This window comes from Cibotium barometz, chromosome 53 (genome assembly GCF_041138505.1).
Source record: "Cibotium barometz isolate CiBa-2024 chromosome 53, ASM4113850v1, whole genome shotgun sequence".
NCBI classification, from domain to species: Eukaryota; Viridiplantae; Streptophyta; class Polypodiopsida; order Cyatheales; family Cibotiaceae; genus Cibotium; species Cibotium barometz.
The window spans coordinates 9195278-9220472 of NC_141098.1; the positions used below are offsets into that span (position 1 = coordinate 9195278).

The window sequence follows — 25195 nt, forward strand, 5'->3', positions numbered from 1 at the left end:
ATATACAATAGTGGATGGTTTATTATATTATCACGATCGTATTTGTGTACCTCATGATACTCATGTTCGAAAAGTATTGGTGAAAAAACATCACGAGGTCACTTATGCTGCACACCCAGGCATCAACAAGACATATCGTCTTTTGACAGCTAAATGAAGCAAGATGTTATTAAATTTGTCACAGCATGTCTTTCGTGCCAAAGTATGAAAGCTAGCAGACAAGTTTCAGCTGGTCTTCTTCAACCACTTCCAGTTCCCAATGAATGCTAGGAAAGTATTAGTCTGGATTTTATAACTTCATTGCCATGTTCTTCTAAAGGCAATACACAGATTCTTGTGGTGGTTGACAGATTTTCTAAAATGGCACATTTCATTCCATGTAAGAAAGCAGCCCAGGTGTCGGATATTGTAATACTATTCATACAGTATATCTTCAAACTTCTTGGATTGCCAAAATCTATAGTATCTGATCGAGATCCAAAGTTTACAGAACATTTTTGGACTTCGATATTCAAGTCTCATGGTACAAATTTATTCTTTAGCTTTGCTTATCATCCACAGATAGATGGACAAACGGAACGAGTAAATCAGATTCTGGAAGAAATGTTGCGTCATTATGTTTAGTCTCGATTAGCTTCATGGGAAGAATATTTACCTTTGGTGGAATTTCCTTATAATAATTCTTATCATTCAGCTATTGGAATGACACCTTTTCAAGCAGCTTATGGCCATACTCCCCTGGTTCCTGCCAACTTTGTTCTTCAACATAAAGTGGCGTTAGCAGACCAACTCATTCAAGAAATGCAAGATATTATATTACAGATTAAGGATAAGATGGTCAGTGTTCAAGAGCAATATCAACGCATAGCTAATAAGCATCGTCGTCACATTGAGTTTCAAGAAGGAGACTTGGTATTATTATATATTGCCCCTCATCGATACAAGATAGTGAAATCAGTCTTTCCAAAGCTTCGCCCAAGATATTATGGACCCTTTCGTATTATTAAGAAGAACTCATCTCTCAGTTATAAGTTGGAGTTACCGCTTTCTTGGGGTAGAATTCATCCAACTTTCCATATTTCTTGGCTCAAGAAGTTTGTGGACGGTGATTTCCCAGTTTTAGATATCTTGGATTATGTTCTAGAAATCGAAGATGAACACATACTCTTAATTCCAGAGACAATTCTTGATGTTAGACCGAAAGAAACACGACATAAGCTCACTACAGGATTTTTGCTTAAATGGAGAGATCTTGATGATTCTGACTCTACTTGGCAAAGTGATGAAGACTTACAGGAATATCCAAAACTTTTTCGGGAATTCTTTTAAAGACAACCATCTCTTCTTAGCCGGAGTCTTATTTTAAGTGGGAGGGAATGTCATGATTGTGACTAACTCTCTTAATCTCTCCCTAATTACTCCGTAGTCCCTCATTAACTGTAAAGACACCTGTGAAGGGTCACACCCTTACACATGGGTCACTATCAAAGGACATGTCTATTCATTAAAAGACACACCCCTAAGTTCAAAGGACATAACCATTGATTCAAGAGCCACAGCCCTTCCCAGGGATGTGCCTCTTCAGTTGTACCCTTTCGGCCTCTATTTAAGAAAGGCCCATGTCTCAATGCAATCACTCAGTCTTTTCCTGCAGTATTTGTCTTATGTTCATTAATTAAGTCTTAATCATGTTAATAAAGCTATAAAAGCTTTACAGGTAGCAATCTGACTCTCAATCCACGGGCTGTTTGGAGAACTCTCCTGAAGACGTTGTAAAGAGGCTAGGCCCCTCCTCAGACTCCTCTCCTACTCCCGAAATCCCTCCAATCTACTCTGGGCTGCATCTTGTAAGCAAAAATTGAAGTGCACGCCGCAAAGCTTGAGGAAAAGTCTAGTCCCGCCTGTATCTGCCCTATCCAGCTCCAGATCTCGGGGTCCTGAATGAGGCTGTTTGGAATCCTGAAGCTCGCATGCATGTCATGCCTCCATGGGTCCTCTAGGGATAGAATAACTGGGGCATGATCTGAAAATGTAGTGCCTGCCAGAATACCAACCATGCCTCCACGGTTGCAAGCCCACTCGTTGACATAAAAACTGTCCAGCTGAGAGAGGTTGGGGTCAGTGCTCCGCCTATCCGATCAAGAGAAGCTAAGACTCCCAGGGCTATGCCCAAACTTTGGAAGATGCCAAGGTCCTGTTCCCTATGATCAGTATCATCTCCTCCTAGACAGAGTACTCCGCTCGTGAGACTGTGGCCGTGCCACCTCCAAGTCTGTCCTGTGCATATTGAAGTCACCATCCATGCATCAAAAATCAGCGTGGGGCAGGGCCTGTCGGACAGTGCTCCAAAAGATGGCTCTACCTGCAGCAGCATTTGGGGCAGGGCGTGTCGGACAGTGCTCCAAAAGATAGCTCTACCTGCAGCAGCATTTGGGGCATAAATGTTGAGGAAGCCAACGCTATCCTCACCAATCAGAATGGTAACCCATTGAGCACGTCCTGGAACTATGACTCCTGATCTTGTCACAGACGGCAGAAGCTGCTCACTGACAGAGAGAGACACTCCTCCCTGCGTCCCTGAAGGGCTGAAGGATGGAGACCAAAAAGTATGATTCCTGCCTAGTAGAATCTTCCCGTGGCGGCGGGTGCGCCCAGGACGCCTCGTCCCTGAAAGCACTGAGGCCCCCCTAAACCCTGAATGTTCCATGAGACAATCCTCATATCAATCTGTGTGTGAGGTGGAACTATCGGAACTGCCCTCCACTTGAATAGTCTTGGGCGCGGGTATAGATGGGGAAGTCACTATTTGTCCTGGTGCGAAGTCGCGCCAAGTGGGCGTGGATTCTGCCCTCCATGTACTGCCACTCTGCCCGAGCACGAGTGTGCATACTCCGTGCTCCATTGATCACAATGAAGGTATCTGTAAGAAGGGGGGAGAGGTACTGCGATAGAGGTATGCATGAACACAAAAACCAGCACCTCGAGGCTTGAGGTCATGACTCACCATCTCCCCTCCCTGGTCTCTGTGGGTTGATCCACCAAGCACCGTCTTGGCCAGAGGCCATAGATAAGTAAGAACGTCGATGATGCGGAGATCCTAAAGATGCTGCGATAGCTCAACTGCCTGGCCCTGAATGGTAGCGGCCACTGACTTTGGATCCCACTCTGTCCCTGAGGCTGCACTCAAGGGGAACAGGTGGGAGAGCCCTAACCGGTGAGGCCGCGATGGTCATCTCCATTGGCTCTGAGAAACGATGAATCATGCGACGAACGGAACTCGCCGGTTGTCTCCTCTCTGGATCAGGGGCTGCAGGTGGCTGACAGGAATGCTCTGGAGAGGCGAAAGGGGGGGGGGGAGATGGTAGGCACAAAAGAAGAGGATTGGGCATCTTGCCTTTGTATTGCAGGTGTTAAAGTCCGATGGGGCTCATATTTGTGTTTTGCAAGGATCTCAAGTCAAAGGCGCTGTCCCCATTTCCTTTTGCATCAGTTCGTTGCAACCCTTAGGGGCTCACAAAAAAAAACCTTGTTCTTTCTTGGTGTCTCTAGCCAATGCAACTCACCCTAAATTTGAGCCTTTATTAGGTGATTAAACTCGATAGTCATGCTCACGAGGATCAACATTCTTGTAAACTCATAAATGTTTTCTTATGGTCTCTGGGTTTTAACTCAGGACCTCTGTTATGTGGCTAAAGAATTGGCTTGACTGTGACTTCTATCACCCTATGGACAGGTTTGACTTTTCGTCACACTCTATTTTCTGACTACAAGATGAATCGCAGTCCTACGCCTGATACAGTCGTTCAGTCTCTACGATACATCAAACCAGCCCTCATTGGCATGGGCATAAAAACTATTGAGGTAGAAACATTATCTGGACATTCTTTTTTGCTTCTGTGCAAGGAATGATATGAAGCTGATGCTTTGCTTTTTTTGGCAGGTGCCTGGTGTGGAGGCTGATGATGTTATAGGGACACTGGCTGTTAGTGCGGTTAATTCTGGAACTAAGGTTTGACAAAGCTTTATTTGGACATTTTCTCCTGCTGTCTGAGTTCCTTAAGTTGTTGACAGGCTATGGCATCTCACAAAGTGTTGATCAGTCATAAATTGTTGCGTCTGCTCATGAATCATAGATCTTTTTTTCTTTTTTCAGGGGGGAAGAAATGGGGGAGGGGGGAGTCACCCTTGCTGGCGATGTATCATTCCCGTGGGCCTGTTTCTTTTCTTTTTTTCTTTTTTTTGGGGGGGGGGTAAGTTCACCCCTGCTGGCAATGCCAGCCTCCAGCAGGTATGGACGCCTTCCTGGTGGCCTGGTGGCCGGACATTTGGGATGCACAATTGGGTGGTTGTCTCAGCTGCCTCAGAAAGGGCCTGCGTTGAATTTTGGGTCAGATTGCTGTGATAAGGGGGTTTTAGAGGAGGTTTTTTGCATGCATATGTCAAATCAATGGTAGAAAGAAGGTGACCAAATACCACATTGAGAAGGTGTAATATGACCTCCTCTATGGATAAAGATGCCTATTGGATTTTTTTTTCCCCTCATAATTTGAATTTTGAGGAGTGTTGAAATTCAAGGTGTCTCACGATGGGTTCTTCTTGCAGGTTCGTGTGCTATCTCCAGATAAAGATTTCTTCCAGCTCATTTCCTCTTCATTGCGCCTCTTACGATTTGTTCCCCGTGGCTCAGGGTGAGCTTTTGTTTCTGATACGTATCTAGCCTGTGCTCAGTAGTTTAGATCTTGTGGCATCCTTCTGGATACAGTAATATGGATAAGAACAGCTGTTCCTATTCCTGTAATTTTCTACCTTGTTTGCATCAAGTGTGTACATCCCTTTGTGAAAGCACATTATTAATGGGTGCAAGCATGTCATCATCTTTTTATTTGGGGAGTCAGGATTCTTTGAAGGTAGACAAGTCAAGTTTTGCTTTAGTTCTACTTATGTGCTTTTGCTAAAACAGCAAATCTTAATGCATAGGATTGTCTCTTTTGGGCTCGAGGACTTTCAGGCAAGATTTGGGAGTTTGGAGCCATCACAATTTGTGGATATACTAGCTTTGATGGGAGATAAGGTAGACAACATTCCAGGTGTGTTTCAGTGATATACAAAGCTTCAAATATAATCCTTAGAATCTTGGTTCTTTTCCTGAGTGGCACGCATAAGTGGGTCTGAGTTTGAACCCTGACACCTTTTTAGAATATTATACAACATATGAGACATTTTTTTCAATGTTGACTATTAGATGCCTGTTTTTCGAAACCGTAGGAAGATCATAATGGCATATAATTCTAGTAACGGGCTGGCACTTTAAATTCTTTTAAAACAGTCCGTCTGGCCTCTAGGTTCCTTGAACCCTGCTCTAATAGTATAACACACACGACTTGTGAGCGTTGTCAGATCAAATGATCAATAGTGCCTGCATATGAAATGTGTGCACACTGGTGATGGCCTGTGTGTATCTGGCCCTTCAGATCCGCCAAGCTATCAAGCTCCCAGTATGCATAGTTCATAATTAAAGCAATTATACTCTGCAAGGGGGGGTTCATGCCCGAAAGGGGAAGGCTGGGCTTCTGTCTCACCTGGACCACTGGGTATAGCCACTCAAAGGAGTGAAAATACTCACCATGCATGGAATTATTTGACATTTAGTCAATATCACCTTTTGAGTGGCTGGAAGCAATTGTCTCAGACCAGACCTAAGTGTATGCCATGTTTTGATAGCAGAGGCTAATAAACGGGAGAGGGCATCCTCATATTTGCCTTTGTGAAAATCACTTCATATGCATGCTGGATGTGCGTTGCAATAGCTGATAAATGAAGAGATTCTTCAGGGCTGAGTCCCTTGAAGAAGATTGCACGTGGTTAGTTTTGATAAAAGCACCTTGCTCTTCATATCTGCATCAATAATCCCCAACCCTCTATGCTTTGGGAGTATGACAGTAAGCAAAACAAGCAGTGGATTTACATCCCTGACCAAAGTTAGTTTCGGATCCACACTTGACTGAGAGCAGCAAAAGCAAGAGGTAATGTACCAAGCTGTTGTAACTCGTGAGGAGCACTTAGCTTCACAACAGGCATCTTGGATGCCAAATCAAGTTGAACATAACTTCAGTATAGGACCTCTGAATGCTCTCCGAAACATTGTGTAGGAGTGATAGCATAAGAAATCTACAGTCGTGTCTGTACATACATATGTATGTGATATGAAAGACGGCTAGCCCATCTGGAGCCAAACTTCAGTGAAGAGTTTTTGCAGTATTTTTTTTCAGAATATTGTGTAGACAAAGGTTAGTTTGCTTAGATAAGGGTTGGATAAGCTGAGCAGCAGCAATTGAGAGATTCCCTGAGAGTGGAGAACATGCATGGGCACGAGGCCCAGAGTGGGTGCGTGCATTTTACCTAGGTCAGTGCAGGCACTCAGCATGGACTGATCAGGTAAGGCCTAAATTTCACATGCATCATACCTCATATGCATCGCCATGACTAATGAGCAAGCATGGAAAAGATAATCAAGTTGAATGGGATATTATGAGTGAAATTTTTGTAGAGAATAAAAAAAGCAGGGCGTTTTTTTTTCTGTTTCTTTTTTGAAAAACAGACACGTGTGCTTTCCCTTACTAGAACGCTCTCTTCTCCTGTGCTGTAGGTGTAGCAGGAATTGGAGAAAAAACTGCTGTCAAACTCATCAAACTCTACGGTATTATGTTCCTACAACTCCAACCTGCAAGTTCATACTCTCTTTGGAAAAAGGCATGCCTAACGTAACTCTTGAAGTTGCATTTGAGTGATTGAATCCATTACTGGTTACTTATTACATTGCAGTAGTAGCGTACATGCAGAATTTTTTTTTCCCATTAAGGAGATTCTTCTGAAGTTGCAAGGTTTTGGTATCCACCCGGAGGCGGCTTGGTCTTCCTGCCCGAAAGGGCCACAACTTGTGGCCACACAATACCAATGGGCCCCTGTGGGGATTTGAACTCAGGACCTTTCCTCTCCGAGTCACAAGCCCTCACCTCTGGGCTACGTGCCTGTTGGCGGACATGCAGATTTCTTTTGAAGTATTTGTCCTGGAGTAAGGACTGTTGATGCACGTCGCCTGTTCCTGCTTGTGATAGGGCCGTCACCTCTTCTTGCGGAAGGCTGTCGCCTGTTTCTGCAGTGAGCTGTCGCCTCTTCTTGCTGACGTCACCTGTTCCTGCATTTTCTGCTGGCTGTCGCCTTTTCCTTTGTTCCCTTCCTGCCTGCTGGCTGTCGCCTGTTCCTTTGTTCCCTTCCTGCCTGCTGGCTGTTGCCTGTTTCTTGTTCCTAGCTGCCTTTGTTCTACTCAGCCTCCAAGGCTTGTGTGTGTGTGTGTGTGTGTGTGTGAAAAGGCCAAAATGACCTATGAGACCAAAAGGTTACATCATATCCATGAGGTACATCATCCTGGGTACAAAATAGTAATAAAGAAAGATGAAAAAAATCTAGAACTATAAAATCTGATCTAGGTACATGAGGAGAGAGCTCTCATATCACCCTAATACATCCCTCATGGGCCGTTTTGACATGGTGCTCAAGGTGGTAAAACTGAGCTAGCGCGAGAAGGTCCTACGATGATGGGAGATGATGGCCCAGATGCTCCTGTGGTGGCGTGGCTGTGAGCGAGGGCCATGGGGTCTGGGGCGTCGAGCTCTGCATAACTCAATGGCTCTGTTGAGTGTCACACCTCTCAGCTGAGCTCCTGCACTAGCCTGTGGTCCGGGTATGATGGGTGGATCGGCCTTGGGAGTGCTGGTATGGAGGAAGTCGGTGAGAGCTCTTTGTCCATGATCCTGGAAAGTGGTCCAAACCCAGCTCGGAAGAGGCAGTGGAACCACACCCCCCCCCCTCTCCGAATCTCATAGTATACAGGGCATCGGCATATGTAATGATCCTCTGTCTCGGGCTCTATGTGACAAAGCTGGCATATCCTATCCTCTGGTGCGGCCGTCTGGGCCCATATCTAGCAGTCTCCACTCTTAGTTGGTGGGACGAGGTGCGGATCTGGCCAATCGCACATCTCACCCCAAAAGATAGGTGTGTGTCCATGTAGCGTGGGCGGATGATGAAACCATCCTTTGTCAGGCATAGGAGGTGATCTCTGTAGAAGGCCATCTTCATCCCCAGTAGACAACTAGGTGAACTCCATGTCCTCTGAGTATCCAATCTAACAATGTCCTTCCTAATAACCCTGTTCCGCTCTGTGCGGCTGAGAGCAAATGACCGGGCCTCTATGCTGTACTGGAACGGGGGGGAGTGCCTCCATCTGCATACTGTGCATGCCAAACCAAGTGCCTACTTGTGCATACCAGCACTCTGTATCTCCCTCAAGTGTCAGCTGTCTCGAGGACTCCAGGGCTAGCCGGGGGTATCTATCTAGTGGAAGCTCCCATAGCCTGTGCCAGTATGTCAATGTTTGGAATAGAGCGTCTCACTATCAGTGCAACCCCCATCTCTGCCCGCACAATCTCATGTGGCACTGATGCTTACTCCTAATCATGCGCGAGATCATCACCACTAGGGGCCTCTCCATCGGCTTCCACCCATCATATACCTCCTCTGTATCTGTCTCGGCCGGCTCTCTCCTCTGTCTCCTCTTGTGGTATAAGCTGGGACCCAGATGGGGGTACCATACACTAGTGCAAGTGTAACTAGAGTATCAAATAGCCAAAGCTTCGTCCTCGGCTCCTGAAACTGTATCTGTGAGCATTGCCTCTCTAGTAAGCCAAGGGTTGCATATCCCCTCATCAATCTAGCTTCGGCCGCCTTCCGCATCGAGAACCGAGGTCCAGCAAAAGTGATCCCAAGGTATACATATGAGGTAACATACTCCACAGCCACAGGCTCTCCATTGTATGTAAATTGTACTGCAGATCTACTTATCCACTGTGAGGAGGTGTTAAAGATCACGACCTTGGTCTTTCTAAGGTTCACAGCGAGGTCGTGGTCCTCGCAAAAGGCCCGTAATGCATCCAAATGCCTCTGCAGCCCCTCTGGTGAATCAGAAATAAGAACAATATCATCTGCATACAAGAGGATTGGTATCAAGACTCCTGCTAAATGTGCTCCTGGTCCTCCCTGTCTATCTATGTAATCCGAGATCTTGTTAATGTATAGACCAAATAGAGTAGGAGACAAGGGGCAGCCCTGCTTCACCCCGATAGTGCTGTGTATGATCTCTGAGTCACCTCTTGGAGCCCGTACTCTGCCTGTGACTACCTCATAGAGTGTAATGATCCCCCAAAGCATCTCTGCTGGCACTCCCATATCCTGCAGTGTCCTCATCAGTCTGGCCCGTGGGATGGTATCAAAAGCTTTGCATAAATCTACAAAGCAGCAATATATCCGATGCCCGTGAGCTCTCCACTCCTCAATTATCCCCCGTAGTGTAAAGATATGATCTACTGTGGAGTGCCCTCTCCTGAAGCCTGCCTGCCCCGGTGCTCTGAGTCTCTATTCCTTGGACCATCTACTAAGCTCATGCTCCAAAATTGAACCATAAATCTTGGCCAAGGTGTGACCAATCATGATAGTCCTGTAGTTGCTGGGGGTCCATGGGGTCACTTGCTTTCAAGATAGGTACAATAGTATTCGATGACCAGCCGGCGGGGAAGCCCTCACATAGAGCCCTGTTAAACATGTGAACGAGTAAAGGGGCTAGCGTGTCCCTAGCATGAGAGAAATGCTCGGTGAGGAGTCCATCATGATCCTGTGCTCTCCCAGTTTGCATCCTGTCAATAGCATCTCTCACCATGCTCAGGTGAAAGAAGGAAGAGTCTGGGGGACGAGGTTCGGGTGGATGGGGAAGAGGTGGCTACTTGGGGGCATGGTAGAGAGAGGTGGCATAGGTGTGCCAGGTGCCGAGTGAAGTAATCGGAGTTGGCAGGCAGGCGATGATCCTGGAGGACCCTCCAGGCCTCCTTACAGTCCCTCCCAAGGAATAGCTGGTATAGCTCCTGCTCAAGCCTAGTTAGGTAGGCTCTGTTCTTTCTCCGTGTGAGACGTCGAAAGATCATTTGCGTCTGCTGGTGAGTGGTGGATCCTAGCGTGTCACGTGCATCCCGCACTTGGATGCCACGTAGACATTCTGTACAGTAGGTGCAGGACCTGGGATGGTGAACTGGTCCCATGTGAGCCCAGTCCGGGACGAGTCAGCCAGGGATCCATCTCAGTCGTCCGAGGTCAGGTGTGCATCGTCCTGCACATGAGTCCAAGGTCAGGTGTGCATTGTCCTGCACATGAAGCAGTGCCAGTCCGCGCTGTGAGTCTCCCTCTGGAATGATGTCAGATGTGCTGTGTATCTGGTTTGCAACTGGATGCCAGGCCTCTGTAGGCATGTAGTTTGCGTGTAGAGATGGGGCCAGCCCATAGGGCTACCCCAGTGCAAGGATTTGCAGCTTGCATACTTAGTCTGGGCATGGGGGAGGTGTAGAACCACCCCCAAGGGGCCAGGAGGGCCCAAGCCTTGCCCACCAGCCAAGGCAAGGGCTGGGAGGGGCTGTCGGCCAGATGTACTACTGCTGGACAGGCAGTCGTCTGGGTCCAAAGCCCTAAACAGCAGGCGGCCAGGTGTAGCGAACTGTCCCACACCTCTGCGCAGCATGCCCAGCAGCCAGGGTGCTGCCCAGAAGCATGCGCAGGCTGGACAGGGTCTAATATAGTGTGAAAACAGCATTATTTAAAGTGTGTGAGTATTTTATTAAAATACTCAGTCGTGGGCTGTCCTGAAGCCAGCCGACTGCATGAAGGGAGGGGTATAAAAGCCCAGCCAAGATCTCATTCATCTCATCTCATAATTCACCAAGAGCATCAAGCATTCAAGGGCCAGGACAGCCAAGGGTTTTGCTAAAGCTAAGGGGTGAAGGACTGAAGGTCAAGGGCAGGTTTTCCAGCCAAGAAAAGGTCAAGTACTTTGTATTTGTTTCAGATTTACATCATTCTAATAAAGCAAATACACCATCCGTGGTGGGGGCCCTACAGAGGGTAATTGGGACCCAATACTGTGTCCTTCTCCATCTCCCCCTTCTCTCTCTATTTTTCTGCACATCGTCTTTCAGTTTGTGCGTTAATTCCGTCGCGAAAAGAGTGCTGTTTTCTGAGTTTTGAAGTACCGATCCTTCTCCGAAGCTTCCGCATATTACAGTGGTATCAGAGCTCACTTCAAGGACGAAGATTCAGCAAAGAAAACCAGAAAATTTTTTCGCTCGTGTCGTTGGTTTTGACGCCGGTGGACTACCCCTTTCGGAGTGACTCCTGTCCCTCGAAGGACGGTTGGTTTTTAGCCTCCGGAAGCCTCCGGAAGTCTCCCACACAGATAGTGGATGGTCAGATTGCGTTCCGGAAAGGAACTGCATTTTCCCGCTATGGCGAACTTCGGCGACGAGAGAGAACCAGAACCATGGGACCAGAGTGCACCAGGCAGCCCAGCTAGGGCACCCGGCTTGAGTGTACAAGACATGTTCCAACAGATGATGCGAGCAATCGCAGACCGGACAACCAAGTTGGATGAGCAGAAGGCGCGGATTTTGGCTCTGGAGGAGCGTTCTCGCTCTCCAGCGTCGTGTTTTCCATCTCCTCCTCCCTCTCCTTCCGTACCTCAGATACCAGATCCTCGTCACAGGGACCCTCTCGAGGGGTCACAGCCGCAGCCAAGCTCCTTGCTTGAGATGCAGTTGCGCGCATTGGAGATTCGACAACGAGAAGACGAAGCCATGCGACGAGTGGAACACGAGCGTTACCTCCGAGCCTTGGACGCCAGATTGACACCGGCGGCGCCCTCGAATCATTTTCCCGAGAAAATGAACTTCAGTAAGTATAATGGTAAACTCGATCCCACTACTCTGTATTCATGGTTACATCAATTTGAAGCTTACTTTGCCGCAGTTAGCAAATCAGATATTGACAAAGTGATCTTAGCCAGTTGGTATTTGGAAGGTGAGGCCATTCCTTGGTGGACTCAGTGGGCTCATGCCCACACCAGATCAGGTATGGCAGCTTATGGGTGGGACGAGTTCGTCCGTGACCTTAAGCAGCGGTTTTTACCGCCCCACTACCTTGAGCGACTCGAAGACGAGTTCAGGGGTGCGCGTCAGAATGCGCAACCAGTCCTTCAGTTTGCCAATAGAATTTCGACCTTGTGTCTACAATTAGGCTTATCTGATGCGGACAAGAAAGGGCAGTTTTTGTATGGCCTGGACACGCACATCCAATGGGAGGTGCGTATGTTTAGACCAGCCACCTTTGAGGATGCACTCTCGCTTGCGCAGAGTGCAGAAATGAAACACAATGGTGGCAAGCCCAAGACTTCCCAGCCGGCTTCTCCCAAGGCTAACGCCTCGGGGGGCAAAAGCCAGAACCAGACGGGGTCTTCCCCAGGACAGAGCCCGGGAGCCTCTGGCTCCAAGAACTCGAACAATGCGTCTAAGCTTACTCCAGACCAGAAAGCGGAGGCAGGCAAGACAGGTGGCAAGTTGAGTGCTGAGGAGCTTGCTCAGTACAAGAAGGAGGGTAGATGTTACTTTTGTCACACAAAAGGACATACTTCTCGGGATTGTCTGAAGAAGCCTCCAAAGGCCGCCGCCGCCTCCACAGCTTCCGTGGTGAGCACAGCTCCCACACAGACCCCAGTGGCTATCCCTAGTTCTTCCACCCTCGGTGCTTCAGTTGGAGCAATTATTAGCCGGGAGCTCGAAGATAAGCAGAAGGGCGTCCATGACCAGGAGTATGAGCGCAACGAATTGCTCAAGTCCTTTGGCTACATAGGTGGCCAGAGAGTCGTTGTCTTGTTTGACAGCGGCAGCACGGAGGATGTGATCACGGAAGAGGCCGCTAGGCGTGCCCGTTTCGAGCTAACTCCGGTGGACAAACAAGTTGAGGGTTTTAGCACAGGTATGACTACGAGCGTCAAGTATGAAGCTCTAGGTGCTAAATTAGTGATTCAGGGCATAGAGTTTGTGCGTGACTTTATGGTTGCCCCTCTTGTAGGAGCAGACATAATTTTGGGTATCCAGTGGTTTCACAAGTTCCTTCCTGATGTCAAGTGGGACAAGCACACGTTCCAGATTGATCGGAATGTGTCAAACACCCCGGTGACCATTAAGTGTGAGCCAGGTATTCCAAACTTTCCGCTCATAAGCCACTTGCAGGCTAAGCGAGCAGTCAGGAAAGGCGCACAGTCTGCGATGATTTACATCCAGACAGCCCAGACGGTGGCCAGTGCTTCCGAGAAGTACTCGGTTCTCCATGAAAAGTTCCAGAAGATTTTTCTTCGGGACAGTCTCCCTCCCCAGCTTCCCCCGTCCAGACCGGAGGATCACAAGATTGACCTCCTCCCCGGCTCGGAACCCCCGAGCAAGTTTCCGTATCGCCTTTCGAAGGCAATGGAATCGGAGTTGGACCGCCAACTCCAAGAATTGTTGCAAGCTGGCTTCATCCGCCCCAGCGTGTCGCCATTTGCAGCACCGATCTTATTTGTCAAGAAGAAAGATGGGTCTTCTCGGTTGTGTGTCGATTATCGTGCACTCAACAAGCTGACTATCAAGAGCAGATTCCCGATGCCTCGAATTGACTATATTCTTGAGAGGCTGAATGGAGCTAAGGTGTTCTCTAAATTGGATTTAAAGAGTGGGTACCACCAGGTTCGGATTGTTGAGGGGGACATCCCCAAGACAGCTTTCCGTACAGAACGGGCCCACTATGAATTTGTGGTCATGCCATTTGGTTTGACGAACGCCCCAGCTACCTTTAACCGCATGATGATGCGTATTTTCCGGGAGTTGATCGGAGTGTGTGTGTTCATATTTCTGGACGACATACTCATATTTTCAGCTACAGTTGAGCAGCATGACATTGATGTGGAGAAAGTCCTTAAGTTGCTAGAAAGCAACGAGCTGTATGTCAATGAAAAGAAGTCAGAATTTTATCTGTTCCAGGTACATTACTTGGGATATATAATCAGTGCCGAAGGCATTCGACTTGATCCGGCTAAAGTGGCCGAGATTGTTAACTGGGAAGTACCTCAGACTGCTTATGACATTAGATCATTTGTGGGTATATGCCAGGCATATTCCACCCACATTGATAAGTTTTCTGATCTCTCGGCAGACCTCACCGATCTGCTCAAGGGAGTAAAAACAAGGAGGCAAAAGATTCGAATGACTCCACGAGCGTTGGAGGCATTCCAGAACCTCAAGGTGGCTTTGTCAGAAGCACCTTGTCTAGCCCTTGCCTCGTGGGACGAACCATTTCAGGTGATCACCGATGCGAGTAACATCGCAATTGGAGGTGTATTGCAACAGAATGGTCATCCAGTAGCTTACATGTCTCGTAAGTTACTGCCTGCCGAAAAGAATTACTCAGTCTACGATCGTGAACTCCTAGCAGTCATTCAGGCCTTGAAACATTGGAAACATTTCCTGTATGGCCGTGACTTCGAGGTTCGCACTGACCATCAGGCATTGCGCTGGATTCAGACGATGCCAAGTGCACAGTGGAGTGATCGACAACACCGCTGGAGTCAGATATTCCAGCAGTTCGGTGGTATGATTGAGTACCTTCCAGGAAAGGCCAATCCAGTGGCCGATGCTTTGAGCAGGAAGGGACAAGTATCTGCGATTCAGACCACTAGACTGGACCTTGTTGGTACTGGACTAGAAGACATGAAGCACACGTACGCGGATTCCGAGGAATTCGGTACGCAGTGGGAACAGGCATTGGATGCCACAGGACCATGCCATTTTCTGATACGCGATGGATGGCTTTATTACAAAGGCCGACTGTGTGTCATGAAATCATTCCGGGCAGCTCTTCTCCATGATGCCCATGACGCCATTACAGGTGGTCATAGGGGCATGAATTCGACTTTGGAGAAATTAGAACGGCAATACTATTGGCCAAAGATGAGGCGTGATGTGTTTACCTATGTACAACGCTGTGACATTTGTCAAAAGGTGAAAGCTCCTCGTGGAAAGAAGATAGGGTTGTTACAGCCTTTGCCAATTCTTGAGGGTCCTTTCCAAGACATTTCGATGGACTTTGTCACAAATCTGCCTCCCAGTCCGAGTAAGCGTAATACACAGTGTTTGACTATTGTTGACAGGTTCAGCAAATTTGTGATGCTTATTCCTTGCAGGGCCAATGTGACCGCCGAGGATGTTGCCCAGCTATTTATTCGGCATTGGTACCCGATTGGTGGGATTCCTAGGACCATAGTGTCAGACCGAGATGCCAAGTTTACCAGTCATTTTTGGAGGGCATTGTTTGATAATTTTGGTACTAAGTTGAATTTTTCCAGTGCATTCCACCCACAGACAGATGGCCAGACAGAGATATACAACCAGTTGGCCTTTGATGTGCTGAAGTGTTATGTCCACGATCAGCAAGGTAAGTGGGAATCGTTTTTGCCTTTAGTTCAAGCTGTTCTGAATGACTCTTTTTCTTCAGCTATTGGCAGGACTCCATATGAGGCAGCGTTTGGAAGGCCTTTCCAGTCGTTGTTAACCAGGACTTCGTCTTCAGTACCGGAGGCGAACAGAGTGACGGAGTCTTACCAGGAGATCCTAGAGTCCGTTAAAGACAGATTGGCTAAAGCGCAAGAGGCCTACACTCGACAGGCCAATAAAGACCGAAGGGACATGAAGTTTTCGGAAGGAGATTGGGTATATCTTCGGATTATGAAGCAAAGATTAAAGCAGGTGGGCAAGCGATGCCCAAAGTTGTCTTTCAGGAGCTTCGGACCATTCCCCATCCGGAAAAAGATTAATGAGGTGTCTATGCAATTAAAGCTACCTCCGAGTTGGACTATGCACGATGTATTTCATGTCAGTTGGTTAAAGCCATATGCAGGTCCACCCCCTTCAGAGGTCAAAGACGAAGCGGAACCAGACATCATTGATGAAGCAGAAGTAATGGTTCCAGAACAGATCCTTCTGCACCGTTTCAAGCATGGCTCAGGCCGAAGACTACGACAGTTTCTCACGAAGTTTCAGGACCGAGGAACTCATGAAGCGGTATGGCTCGACAAAGAATTTTTCGGCATTATTGACGGATTATTTGGAGGCTATGCAGCTTCCGTCAACTTAAGCAGAAGGAGATGTCACGTGCATCCCGCACTTGGATGCCACGTAGACATTCTGTACAGTAGGTGCAGGACCTGGGATGGTGAACTGGTCCCATGTGAGCCCAGTCCGGGACGAGTCAGCCAGGGATCCATCTCAGTCGTCCGAGGTCAGGTGTGCATCGTCCTGCACATGAGTCCAAGGTCAGGTGTGCATTGTCCTGCACATGAAGCAGTGCCAGTCCGCGCTGTGAGTCTCCCTCTGGAATGAGGTCAGATGTGCTGTGTATCTGGTTTGCAACTGGATGCCAGGCCTCTGTAGGCATGTAGTTTGCATGTAGAGATGGGGCCAGCCCATAGGGCTACCCCAGTGCAAGGATTTGCAGCTTGCATACTTAGTCTGGGCATGGGGGAGGTGTAGAACCACCCCCAAGGGGCCAGGAGGGCCCAAGCCTTGCCCACCAGCCAAGGCAAGGGCTGGGAGGGGCTGTCGGCCAGATGTACTACTGCTGGACAGGCAGTCGTCTGGGTCCAAAGCCCTAAACAGTAGGCGGCCAGGTGTAGGGAACTGTCCCACACCTCTGCGCAGCATGCCCAGCAGCCAGGGTGCTGCCCAGAAGCATGCGCAGGCTGGACAGGGTCTAATATAGTGTGAAAACAGCATTATTTAAAGTGTGTGAGTATTTTATTAAAATACTCAGTCGTGGGCTGTCCTGAAGCCAGCCGACTGCATGAAGGGAGGGGTATAAAAGCCCAGCCAAGATCTCATTCATCTCATCTCATAATTCACCAAGAGCATCAAGCATTCAAGGGCCAGGACAGCCAAGGGTTTTGCTAAAGCTAAGGGGTGAAGGACTGAAGGTCAAGGGCAGGTTTTCCAGCCAAGAAAAGGTCAAGTACTTTGTATTTGTTTCAGATTTACATCATTCTAAAAAAGCAAATACACCATCCGTGGTGGGGGCCCTACAGAGGGTAATTGGGACCCAATACTGTGTCCTTCTCCATCTCCCCCTTCTCTCTCTATTTTTCTACACATCGTCTTTCAGTTTGTGCGTTAATTCCGTCGCGAAAAGAGTGTTGTTTTCTGAGTTTTGAAGTACCGATCCTTCTCCGAAGCTTCCGCATATTACATAGCGCCACCTCCCGTTGTAGACGGGCTCGGGTATCACGACATTCCTTGTCGTACTAGCTATTCTGTGGGACAGTCCCTCCTGGTGATGTAGGGGTGGCTCTAGAGTGCGGGAAGGCGGCTGCAGTGGATGTATGGAGGGTGGCTGAGAGGTGTGTGGCGAGCTCATCAAGTGGGATGTGGGGGTCGAGGTCGGAGAGGATGTGGTAGATGTGATCAGAATAGATGGAAGAGGTCTCTCTAGTCACTAGTGAAGTGGTATCTTGGGCGGTGATGGGGCAAAGCAGGTGGTTGGGTGGTGTATCGGCATGTGAGGGAGAAGGCCAGGTATGCAATGGTCGGTTGCAACACCGATTGGGCGAGGCGGGATGGTAAACTTCGGAATGAGTGGGATCAGAGAGAGGGATCCCATTAGATAGTCCACTGTACTGGCTCCATGTCCGAAGGGGTAGGAGGTGAAGGAGTTGGATCTAGGCCATCTAGCCAGGCCATTATAAATGGCTAGCCTATGAGCCCCGCCGAAGGCTAAGAGATACTCTCCATAGTCTGTGCGGGCTGCTGTATCCTGTGATGTCCGCTCCAGATCCGTACCCACCGTGTCAATCTCCTGGTACATGGGATCGTCTGTCTCAAAGAAGGGTACCTGTGTACATGCGGTGCGGGCATTGAAGTCTCCAGCCAAGAGGATGTCCCCTAGACTGGAAAACTTCATAATGTCATCATAAAGGGGCAGGTACAGGGACTCTCCATGATGGGTGGCATATTTAGAAGTGGAGGGTGCAAAGTAGCACACTGCAAGGTAGATGTCCCGGGCCCTCTCTGTCTGGATCCTCACCCACAAAAACCGTGCAGTCTCATCCCGCCCAACCACCTGTATCACATGCTGAAGCTCCTCCCTGTATAGTAAAGCCACCCCTCTTGACCCCCGGGTACCCCTTGCTATGCGTGGGTGTGGGCGGTGAACAGACTCCCATCTGTATCCTCTCACCTCTGGAAGCCGACTCCCCTAGCACTGATGTGTCTGTGTATAAGACTAAGTCTCTCCCTCTAAATGTCTCCCGAACAGACCTGCATTTGTCCTCAAGGCGCCATTGCAGTTCCAAACCACAATCTCTAGCTTGGTCTCATAGGTCTCGCACCGTCATTGGGCACGTCACTCAGTGATGATCACCCTCCCATCTCTGTACACTGCCCATTTCCCTGCCTTCCGTGCATCCAAGATGCGTGGCATGCACTCCCTCCTGTGTGCCACCTCTGCTAGTGTGAGATTGTCTTCGAGGCAAGTCTTTTCTTCTTTTAGTGCCCGCCTTTTGGTAAGGAATGCTTGCCTCGCCTCCAACCCTGCAAACTTGAGGATGAGTGCGCGTTCCTTGGTGGTGTCTTTGCCCACCCTCCATGCCTCGACGAAGGGGGTATCAAGGATTTCCAGCTTTCTGCATAGTGCTATGGTGTCCTCTTTCGGTGAGGCTCCTTCCTTCCATCCCACCACTCTCACATTCAATGCCCTAATCTTCCTTCTTTTCTCCTCTTCGAGTGTGTCATTGATGATGGTGGGTCCCATTGCTTCTTGGCAACCTCAATCCAGCTGCCCGCTTCTTCCACTTGTTTCTGTGTCTTCTTAATCATCTTGGCCCATGTGGTTGCCTCGTTTGCCTTCTTCTCCTCTTGTTCCTGGAGGGTCTTCATTTGCTTTCTAAGTGTATTCAGCTCATCATTGAGGGATAGTTGAAATTCTCCTTATTCGAATTGAGTACGTGCCCTCAAGGTCTCTCGTGAGAGAGAGAGAGAGAGAGAGAGAGAGAGTAAGTAATTTTTTCCCTGCTCTGTTTTCGATATGGATTCACAGCAGCAACATGCAGGTCTACTCCCATCGTGGAGATAAGGTTCCGGAGTGACTGGATCCCAGGAGAATCAAAGAATCAGTAATTGTGAACCATGATAACCCTGATGTGTGGTACCTGTTTGATGTATGGCATAATGATTTCGAGAAAAATCAGATCCACTGTGAAGTACAGAGTTTCTGTGCAGACTGTACTGCCGAACATTACCAAGATTGGCTCGGATGTTGGGCACTGTCATATGTCCCCCATGTATATTGGGTAGCAGAAATAGATTTTGTATCTTATGGGATATAGATAAACCCACCCCACCATCCATCGTAGTGGAGGTTGATGATGTATTTGCATGAGCATGCTACATTTGTCATAAGTTTGGACATTTGGTCTCTGATTGTCCTACTCTTACATTGCGGCCTCCAGCTGATTCTATTCCTCCGGCTCGGATGTGGAAACATCAATAGGGTAGGCAAAGCCTACTCCAGCTAAATCAACAAATACAATGACTGTTGGTTACACAGGTATGCAATAAGAACAAGAACAGGGCAGCCAGCTCATATGCCTGCTAGAACTGAACATATTGTGAAAAATGTTGCAAATATGGATAAGAATGTGATAGATGCGGAGGGTTGGCAGACCCCAAACCCCAAAAAGGTTATTTATGTCAGACCACGACATATATAGTCCAAAATGTGGACCGAATCATCTACCTCTCAGAGTAAAGCTTGCTCGATGGGAGAAGTTGATACAGGAAAGCTTTGGGTTGCAGTAGTTCAAGATGGAATGCAAACTTTACAGAATATGCGGCAAAATATGCAAGGAGACATCTATATGGCTTGCATCTCTCAATAAAATGATCATGAAGGGACCTCTCAAAATCACATATGCTCGTTTCTTGCAGGTGAGTGAGAGAGCGGTTAATCCTTTGAGCATCACGCCCGAGGATTTGACTAGACGCTACCTCTCGCTTGAGACGAGCACGTGTGGTGCGGCGCTTGTCATCATAGCAACCATTCTGGGGTATGGTACCCGTCCGAGGCTTAGCATTGGAGCGGGGGGTGTAATGACAGCTGGCTATGGCTGCAGAATTTATGGTGTCGGGGAGTTGGGAGGTGAGGGTGGCAAGGGGAACTGATGGGTCCATATCTACCAAACCGCGATCAATGTTGTTGGCATATATGTGGTCACATTCGTGTGTGAAGTGGATTTTGGTACAGCGGGAGGTGGGTGGCGGTGTGCTGGGTGGTGTACAGGCAATGGAGAAGGAGAGATGGGTGTGGTCGGTTCCAAGAGGGCATGTGGGGATGGTGAACTCGGAGATGAGTGAAGCAAGCTCAGGGGGTCCCATAATATAATCCACCGTGCTCGATCCTTCCACTATATGGAAAGCTTGTCAGTCCGCTGGATAGGGGCCATTGTGCCATCCCGTTATAAATAGAGAGAGAGAGAGAGAGAGAGAGAGAGAGAGAGAGACATCTTCAAATGACACAGAGGGTCTATGAGACCAAAAAGGTGTACAATTGGTCATACAGTGATACCATCCTCCTCGAAAATAGAAAAAACTGTGTGAAACTGGCTATAGAAGAAAAAGTATCCATGTGATGCTACATGGTGACACTGTCTGTGGTCATACAGTGATACCATTCTGCAAACCTGCCATAACATCTCCCCTCTGTGATGAGAGAGAGAATCTGCTATTAACCTTTGGAGAAATGTAGTAACCCAGTATGGTAGTATATCTATGAAGATCTTTTCACTTTGGGAAAGAAGACATTGGTATGTGTTTTGATACCAGAATATAAACTGTTGCTGTCAGGTTCTTTGGAGAAGCTGGTTGAAGAGCGTAATCATGTCAAAGGAAAGAGAGCTCTAAGTGTAATAAACCAACTCATGTCTTTTAAAGATATTTTGTTTCAAGCTTTTATACTTCCTGTGCACTAGGAGTGGCAAGAAATATTTGTGCAATTATGTAACAGGGTTGGCCCTAATGGTGATCTTAATTACTAGCAAGAGAATGCTTTGCTAAATTTATCACATGCAAATGCTGTTCGTCGGTTGCACCACCCGCTTGCCTGCTAGGGTATCTTGCACCACAAGGGCTTTGCAATGCTTTGCTGGAATCAGACGAGGACTTTCGCCTACTCCAAGGCTCAGTGAAAAACAATCAGCAAGCACACAAATGCTTACCATGGAGGGATTTTGTACTTGATGATCAGGGTTTATCCACTTGAATCAACGTATACGTGCTGGAGCACACTGTGACTGGCTTGGCTAATCTCACACCACCAATCACGGTTGGATGCCCTAGTTTCTTCAGCCACCTGAGTCTTCAGATGGCTACAGGAGAATCTGTTCTGTCTGAATCAGAAGACACTATTATGGTCCCCAACCACATTCCTGTTGCTGAATGCTCACACGTGCGCTTAGTGGCTGCCCCCACATGCCCTCACAGAGTTCCCAAACATGTGTCCAATGCTGTCTTGCAGGCCCACACTTGTGCTGGTGCTAATCCTCATGTGTTTGTGTCTTCCCTGAACGACCTATGTGTTGCTATGTACATCAATCCTTTATTTATTTATTTATTATTATTATTTTTTGCGCGCGGGAGGGGGGGGGGCTGTTCTCTTTAGCAGTAGTACTTATAGATTAATTTTTAAGTTGGATAATTCCATGCAGGGATTACTGGCAGACAATGGTGAAGTATTTCTTCGTAAACGCCTGGTGAGTTCTTTTAACTGAGGCTGTGATGAAACTTTGTAAATATTCAATGTCTGGGCAAGAAAAAGATCCTTAGGTAAAAAAAATGAAAAATACGTCAATTGAAACCTGATCACAAGCCCTTTGTTGATCAAAATGGAGGGGCTGTCTCCATTGCTGGGTTGTCTCTTCTATGCATGTTAAATGCTTAGTTGGTGATCAACTGTCTAACCAGGCCCATTGCCTTACTGATACTCAGCTATAGCTAAGTAACTTCACCAAGTGCCTGCCTTGATTGACATGCACAGCATGTGGGAGCTACACAGGTAACTTTGCTGTGTGCTGGCCCCTCGGAGACCAGTGGCTATTAGAATTTGAACATCTTGGCAAAGATGCCAAGTTTAAGAGAAAAAATCTCTTCCATTTTGGTTCTCTTAAAGCCAAAAAAACGGCGGCAGAAAATCCAACTAGGAATTTATGACATGGTACAGAACATCAACATAACTTGTAAACTCTATGTGGCTCCATTGTAGCTGTGGGAGATCCACTACCTAATTTTAAAGACAGTAGTTGTTCTAAAGACCCTGTCAGATGACAGAAGTGAGGTGAAGGGATACGTACTGCTGTAAGACGGTCCTTTGTCTTGGAGGAGGATTGTCTCTGGGTATGATGTCCTGAGTGGTCTTCTGAGCTAAGCTTCATAGCCTTGACACTTGGTGCATGCCATCCTTATCGTATGAGGACATTAATGTTGGTCATAAGAAGCATGTGCTTCAGGAGAGTTTAGCACATGATGATGAGTCCTTATTATCTTTGTAATCAAAATACGTATCTGTTGTAACAGGTGATGTTAAGGACAGATTTACCACATTACATGGTACCCTTTAGTTTGGGGGACTTCCTGTATAAGAAACCTCAGGTTCGTTTTCTTGATACTACCATTGAGTTATGCAGTCTGCATGTTTGCCTAAGGCTGTCCTCATGGTATGGTAGGACTTTAAAGCTCAGTTTTTTCAAATGCTAGGTGGGACTTCTTTCCAGATTAGGTATGTTTGTCAGGTCCAGAAGCTGAATTTTGTATATGCTGTAGGATGGAGGTGAGCGGTACTTCAATCTGTTGAAAGCTATGGGCTCTTTTGTAGAGGGACCTTTTGTTGTTGATCTTGAGAACCGCACGCAAGAGGTTTGGCTCAATTATTAAAGCTTTGACTGGGTTGGCTATACAGGGGCTTTGTACATACCATATCTGTCCATGCCTATATTGCTCCATTTTTTGATGCATCTCCCTCTCTCCATGACAGTATTTCTCATGGGGACATTGTACTACTGTTTGGTCTCATAGATCCTTTGGGTCTTTTGAAGATGTTAATATAATTTTCTTCTCTCTCTTCCTTTGGCAGTTAGTCTTTTACTTTTTTCATGTTGTCTTGACATCCAGTTTACTCATGGATCACATGTAACAGCTTTTTGGTCCTCCTTCTATTAGTTATAATCAAAGTTCAAACTGCCATAGGCTACATGAACAAGCTCAGAACCCTCAAATGAGGTGGAGACAATTTGGGGGAGGGTAGTCCCTCCTCGGCTGGCTGCTCTCAGAGGGAACTATCACATACAACAGGGGTGAGGTTGAAGCCAAACAGGCGGCTACGCATGCGATCTGAACCTCCCTGGAGCTTCCTCCACTGGCTGCGGAGGTTGTGAATGATATCAGTCCAAATAGCGCTGATGGACTTGGCATGGGGGGGGGGGGGGGATGCCACCTCAGTGGTGTTGCTGCCAACAGGCCTGCCATATGTGCTATGTAGCTATGCTGCTGATGATCTCCCATCTTTGACATGTGCATAGAGACCAGGCCTCAGCTGATAGGTCGGGAGTGGGAATTGTGTCAATCCTACTGAAACCGGCCTCTGGTAGAAACCAAAGTGCGGTAGACTAGCAGTCACCCAATCCAATTGTAGTCCAGACAATTAATCGAATAAACAGGAGCTAGAGTGCTCTAAAACAAAAAGGAGAACGACACTTGTTGGCCCCAAAGCTTGGCGCCCCTTTCGGTATTTCTTTATTCAATTTCAATGGAAAGATTTAGATGATTACAACATGGCCATCCATGGCTCGTATGTCTGCAAGTCCAATCTGCCAACCCTCAGGACCTCTTAGCATAGAGGTTACACAGCCTTGTGTCCCAAGAACACCACACTGTGATCACCTCTAATCTACTAAGTCTGTATATCCATGAGGCCTTGAATATGCATCTGATTGAACCATGCACATAGCCATAAACTCAGCCATGAAAACCAGTCCACAAACTCATCCAAAACAGCCCACAAACTTGTTTTCACCCTCTGAACTGCCAAACCCTTCCTCTCAGAAAGGGCTAGAGAGAACCACTCTAGAGCAGTCTTGAGCCAGTGAAAAGAGAGACTTCGTATGAGTCCCACTTGCTCACAAAGAAAGAGAAACTTACAGTCTTGATGTCGGTTTCCACAAGGAAGAAAAGACTTGAGGAAAAGCCCCGAACTATCTTGTCCTCTTGTTTTGCGGCCAGAAGAAGGAGAAAACTTGTGAGAGAACCTGCTGTCCAGCCTTGTGTTCCCTTCTCATAATTCACACTTCCCAACTAACAACCATCTTCTTGCCAAAAGCAAAAGAGAGAGAAAGAGGTGAACCTGTAGGTGCCTGTTTGCTCTGCAGCCAGTAGCCGACCAGCACTTCAAAAACTAAGGAGAGGGAGAGAGAGAGAGAGAGAGAGAGAGAGAGAAAGTCCTGAATCTCTGTTCTGTAGCACAGCCAGCAATCAGCCTGTTTCAAACTCTTAAAAGCGTGCATGGAAGAGTATTTTACTGCCACTGTAGCCTCAGCAAAACAGCCCGCCTGCAGCCCTTCCAAGAAGCCTCCAATGACCAGCAGCGCAGGTTATCTGTAGCTGCCTTTCCCACGCCTAGATATCAGAGCTGCCCACCTACTGTCTCTCCAAAAGCAAGAGTAAGAGAGGCGCAGCCTGCAGCCTGTATATGCGTTTCTTTTTCAGAAAATCCCCCATGCCTGCAATCAGCCTCATGACTTGTATGCGCCTTCTTTTTAGAAAATTCCTCACGCATGCAGTCCACGCAACCTGCCGCCTTACTCTTTCCAAAAGCAAGAGAGAGAAAAAAGAGAGAGGCGTGTACTTCCAAAAGTGGAGTAGCCCCTTCTCTCCATAAATATCCTAGGGCCCATTTAAGTTTATTAAAACCTTCCTAGGGGCCACTTATGCCTAGGGGCCACCCAAGGTTATAAACATTAAAATATTAAATCCCTTGGTCCCCCTTCACACTTGGGGATGTCCACACATGTTACCATTTGTCCGGGCACCCAAGTATGAACAATTAAACTTTTATCTTGCTCACTGACCACCATGCTCACACTTACGCTGCACCCATTTTCACAGGGTCATGACACCTACAGTGCGATAGTTTGAGAGCC

General features: G+C 47.6%; 1 protein-coding gene across 3 annotated transcripts in view; it reads left to right on the forward strand.

Moving 5' to 3' along the window:
• LOC147608257 (uncharacterized) overlaps positions 1-23120 on the forward strand; it is a 52065-nt gene extending 28945 nt beyond the window's left edge. For 2 of the 3 annotated variants that reach the window (XM_086788948.1, XM_086788950.1), the window contains 9 exons: positions 3734-3861; positions 3941-4009; positions 4603-4688; positions 4978-5087; positions 6647-6697; positions 20853-20911; positions 21713-21757; positions 22578-22652; positions 22824-23120. In XM_086788948.1, coding sequence (XP_086645074.1) covers positions 3734-3861; positions 3941-4009; positions 4603-4688; positions 4978-5087; positions 6647-6697; positions 20853-20911; positions 21713-21757; positions 22578-22652; positions 22824-22934 — 734 coding nt within the window. In that variant the 3' untranslated portion in view covers positions 22935-23120. The remainder of the gene's footprint in view (positions 1-3733; positions 3862-3940; positions 4010-4602; positions 4689-4977; positions 5088-6646; positions 6698-20852; positions 20912-21712; positions 21758-22577; positions 22653-22823) is intronic. The other variant, XM_086788949.1, reaches the window with a different exon arrangement.
• Positions 23121-25195: the final 2075 nt, after the last annotated feature.